This window comes from Otolemur garnettii, unplaced genomic scaffold (genome assembly GCF_000181295.1).
Source record: "Otolemur garnettii isolate 467f Iridium unplaced genomic scaffold, OtoGar3 scaffold00013, whole genome shotgun sequence".
Taxonomy (NCBI): Eukaryota; Metazoa; Chordata; class Mammalia; order Primates; family Galagidae; genus Otolemur; species Otolemur garnettii.
Genome location: NW_003852408.1, coordinates 24021399 through 24025413, shown reverse-complemented (window position 1 = coordinate 24025413; position 4015 = coordinate 24021399). Strand labels below are relative to the sequence as shown.

Sequence of the window (4015 nt, the reverse complement as noted above, 5' to 3'; positions counted from 1 at the left end):
ATTATGACTTCAGGTTTCCAGGTCTCTGATGTACAGCCATGTGGTAGGGGAAAGAAGCATAACTTGAACTAAAGAAAATGGTCCCTGGCTTAGAAACTCTTTTTCTACACACCTGACTGTGAACCCTGGATAAGGAGTACTTGTGAGCACAACCACAAGAAACCCCAGACCAGATTGTTCTTTCAAATTTGAGATCCCCAGGAATGTTAGGAGGTAACAGCTTAGAGAAGAAAGGGGTTTCATGTGAGCCAAATGTCCATTAAAGCACTTTTTAAAATAACCAGGCCTCTTGGGAGCAAAATGCCTTCAGGTTATTTCTCGGAAAACCTGTTCCCTCTAGAGGCTCTTAGCAACCATCTCTTCCATTTCAGAGGTGATGGACATGCTATCACAAATCTATTTCCAAAACGATCGAGGCTACCCCCACCCCAAGGATAGGACTGGTCATCATCCACAGGTGTCACCTGGGCTAAAGAAGAACAGTTTCAAAGCCATCCACTTAGCACCCACCAAATCTTAGGCCAATTCGCAGTCAATGAATGACTCCGAAGCCAGCAAGCACCACCACGGAGCTTCAGTGCACCCTGCTCTTGAGGAAAGTCAGGAGCAGATTACAAAGGACTTCACTGACACAAAAGATAGAGAAATTACCAAACATTTCAGACACAGATGAGGACCAAAGGGTCTTTGTTCTGCCACATTCAAATGAGACCACAGATGACAACAGGGAGCAAACAAGCAATGATTACTCTTTTGCATTTTTTAACGTTCTTTTTAATAGAGCCTTGCATTGGTCAGTTCAAAAATTAAATTAAGTATTATAAACCCTTAATAATAGCATTTTGAGAGGCAAGAGCAGCTCCAGCTTGGGAGAGAACATTTGCAAATCGTGGCAGCCACGGCTTAATGCCATCACTGGTGTGTGCGTGCATTCATGCTGGAAGCTGCTATAGAAAGGAAAAGAAATGAACCAACAAAATGTGGGGTATCTAAAGTTTCATCTAGTGCACTGACTGGAGGCGCTACAGTTTAATACAGCTGAGGTTCAAGTTCCTCACACATCCTTCATCCAGGAAGGATGTACCACACATTCAAATAGAATTCCATGGTACGCCCTGATGGACTGGCCACAAAATGCACTCAAATGCAGTAGAGAACTACGAGATTGTCAGCGAGCAGTGCTCCAGAAATTGTTTCTAAGTCATGTCTAGTTTTAAATCTTTGGAATAAAACGGATTTTTTTTTTTTAATAACCTCCAACTAACATATACATAATTGCCTCTGACAAATGGACTGACTTTTTATGTGTGTGTGTTTGGGGTGTTTTTTCTTTTTCCTTTTCTTTTTTTATTTATTTTTTGTTCTTTTTTTGTTTTTTTGTTGTTTTTGTTTTTTGTTTTTTTTTTTTGTTTGTTTGTTTTTTGTTTTTTGGTCTAAATTGGAAAAAGGAACAAAGGGAAAGAAAATTCTTAGGGCCAGACCTCAAAATGCCCCAAGTGTCCAATTGGCAGCTACAGCATTAGTGATAAGGAGGTTCCTTTACCCTCAGACGAGTAGTTTCAACATTTCAGTGAAAAGCAAAGGTTGCACAAAGCTGAAAACCCAAAGGCCAAAGATCTTGAAGGTTGCTGTCATATATGTATTTGTGTTTCTTATATGATTATTTCCTTTTAAAGACTTCAGTTTTGCATCCCAAATATGTATGGGGTGGCATTTTAACAGTCAATGAGTCAAACAGTCAGAGGAGGACAGGAGGGGAGCCAGCTGGTGGGAGGAGCAGCAACCATGTGCGGACCAAATGCCATTTTTGTTTTTTAGACGTGTCTTGAAGGGATGGTCCCAGAAAATATACAAAATATACAATCTGTCCTAATAACCACCCCGCTTGCTTGCATAGGCCATTTGATGGTCCTAAAGGCAGTCTTTGGAGTTGAGGCCAGTGCCAGCTAGCTAGGAATGCGGGTAGAGACCAGTACTGGGTGTGAGTGTGGTATGACAAGGACTGTAGACCCCCGTGGAGTCAGCTTGCAGAGTGCATATGAGGCCTCTCTTGATCCTGGGTGTTCTAGGTCACGAGTCATGGTGAGCCTAGCCAAAAAACTTTAAAAAAAAAAAAAATCAGAAACATGTCTCTCCTTTTAGACAGCCCATGAGAGAAACACCTCAACCCTTTCCTTAAATGTCAACCCTTCGATCCCACAATGGCATTTTTGAATTGTGTACTGTAACAAGTGGGGTAATGTGAGCTCAGTGGGTATGAAAGAGGAAGATTGGGTGATGTTTTGTGAAGCCACTAGACTTGGAGGCATCCTCAGTATTCCCCACTCCTGGAAAGAGTGATATTTTTGGCTTTTTGTCAGGTCATAACCCAGAGTTAGATTAAATACGCAGCTGCCCTCTGACATTAGCGACATCTACGCCGTAACTGGTTACAGGGTAGCGATGACACACAGCACGGTGGCTGATCACCACGAGCTGAGGTCATCATGCCTCAGGGAGGACGAGAGAACTGTGATGTCCCATCTGATCGGCTGCTTCGAGAGCTGGACATCCAGGTGACGGGAGAGTCCTGGAGAGGTTTAGTCCATGGAGAAAAGATAAAACATCTAAGCTTCCAAATAAGCTTTTCAAGTTTTCGTTAGCAAAAACAGAGAGATTAAAAAGAAAAAATCTAGCACTGGCAATAAGGTGAGGCTCAAGGGATATACTGTGATTTATCATCAAGGACTTTATTCTCTTGGCCACTTTGCAGTCATGCTAGAAGTTTCCAGAATCCCTAGTGCATATGGTGTGCAAGAGTCAAAAAGTAAGAAAAGAAAAACTCCTCCCGTGAGAGTGAAGTCTAGAGAAATGCAGGCCAGAAAGGTATAAGGTGTTATTCCAGAGTCTGCCGCCGCTAAGGCCGTTGGGATCGACGCGAAAGATCTCAATCTAAGAAGAACCGAAACCACTCAACAGTTCCTCGAGGAAGTCTGACGCATGGAATAGGAGGACTTTTCACACACAAAGGACAAATAAACCAAGAGTTAATTTTGGCTACCAAACTGCAATTTGGTTTTCTAGGTCATTTTCCCCCAACTATTTAAAAAGAAACATTAGTGCTACACATATGCAACTGTAAGACGCTGGATTCTCCTATCAAGTTGCACCGAGAAGCAAGTTAAATAAGCCCCTCGGACTGCCGTCCACCTGCAGAGACGTCACATCCACTTCCTTTGCTTTCCATTGGCAACAGCGGGAAATAATTCCAATAGTGCTGAAGTAAGCAGCCAGTCTGCCTTGCTGAGTTCACCTGGTTTCCTTCTTCATCTTCTACCATCTGGCTAGGGCAAGGCATAAAGAATAGACGTATATATTTTAAATATAGTTGAGTGCATGACAGTGTGTGTGTCTGGGGGGTCTGCATGTGAGCGTGGATGTATGTGTGTGTGTACACAGAGGTTTATAAGTGAGAACTTTCTTCTGCGAGGCAATGGGTGCCCGCCTGAAGTCCAGCCCCCTGCTCACGGCATTTCCTTCAGACACTGGCTGACGCCATGGCAACTCCGGCCTTGACTTTTTTAGATATGTCTCTTCATGTGGAGGGCAAGATGGTCAGACCTGGAAAAACACCTAGGAAATATAAACAACAAGACGGCTATTAGAGGGGTTCAATGAAAGAACTTGACTTCCACCACTCCCTAGGAAACGATTACCTTTGCTCTAAAGAACAGTCACATGTGTTGAGAAATAGGGTGCTGTACTGGGAAGGTAAGCTCCAGGGTCAGAATGCCTGGGTTCAAATCCCAGCTTCTCCAATAGCTGTGTAATTCTGAGCACCTTAACTTCTCTATGCCTTAATTTCTTCCACAGTGAAGTGGGGATATTACATCTAGTGGGAATGATGTGCTTCACAGACTGGCTATGAAAATTACACCAGACGATCTGGGTAAAATCCTCAGAATACTACCTGACATACACTAAGATCTCAATGCATGTTAACCCTTATGATCATAATTGTAATTATTAAAAAAAA

At 42.8% G+C, this 4015-nt stretch overlaps 1 protein-coding gene across 2 annotated transcripts in view; it reads right to left on the bottom strand.

Moving 5' to 3' along the window:
* Positions 1-764: 764 nt before the first annotated feature.
* KLF7 (Kruppel like factor 7) overlaps positions 765-4015 on the bottom strand; it is an 85981-nt gene continuing 82730 nt past the window's right edge. Inside the window, exon 4 of one of the 2 annotated variants that reach the window (XM_003784998.3) lies at positions 765-3612. In XM_003784998.3, coding sequence (XP_003785046.1) covers positions 3561-3612 — 52 coding nt within the window. In that variant the 3' untranslated portion in view covers positions 765-3560. The remainder of the gene's footprint in view (positions 3613-4015) is intronic. The other variant, XM_003784999.3, reaches the window with a different exon arrangement.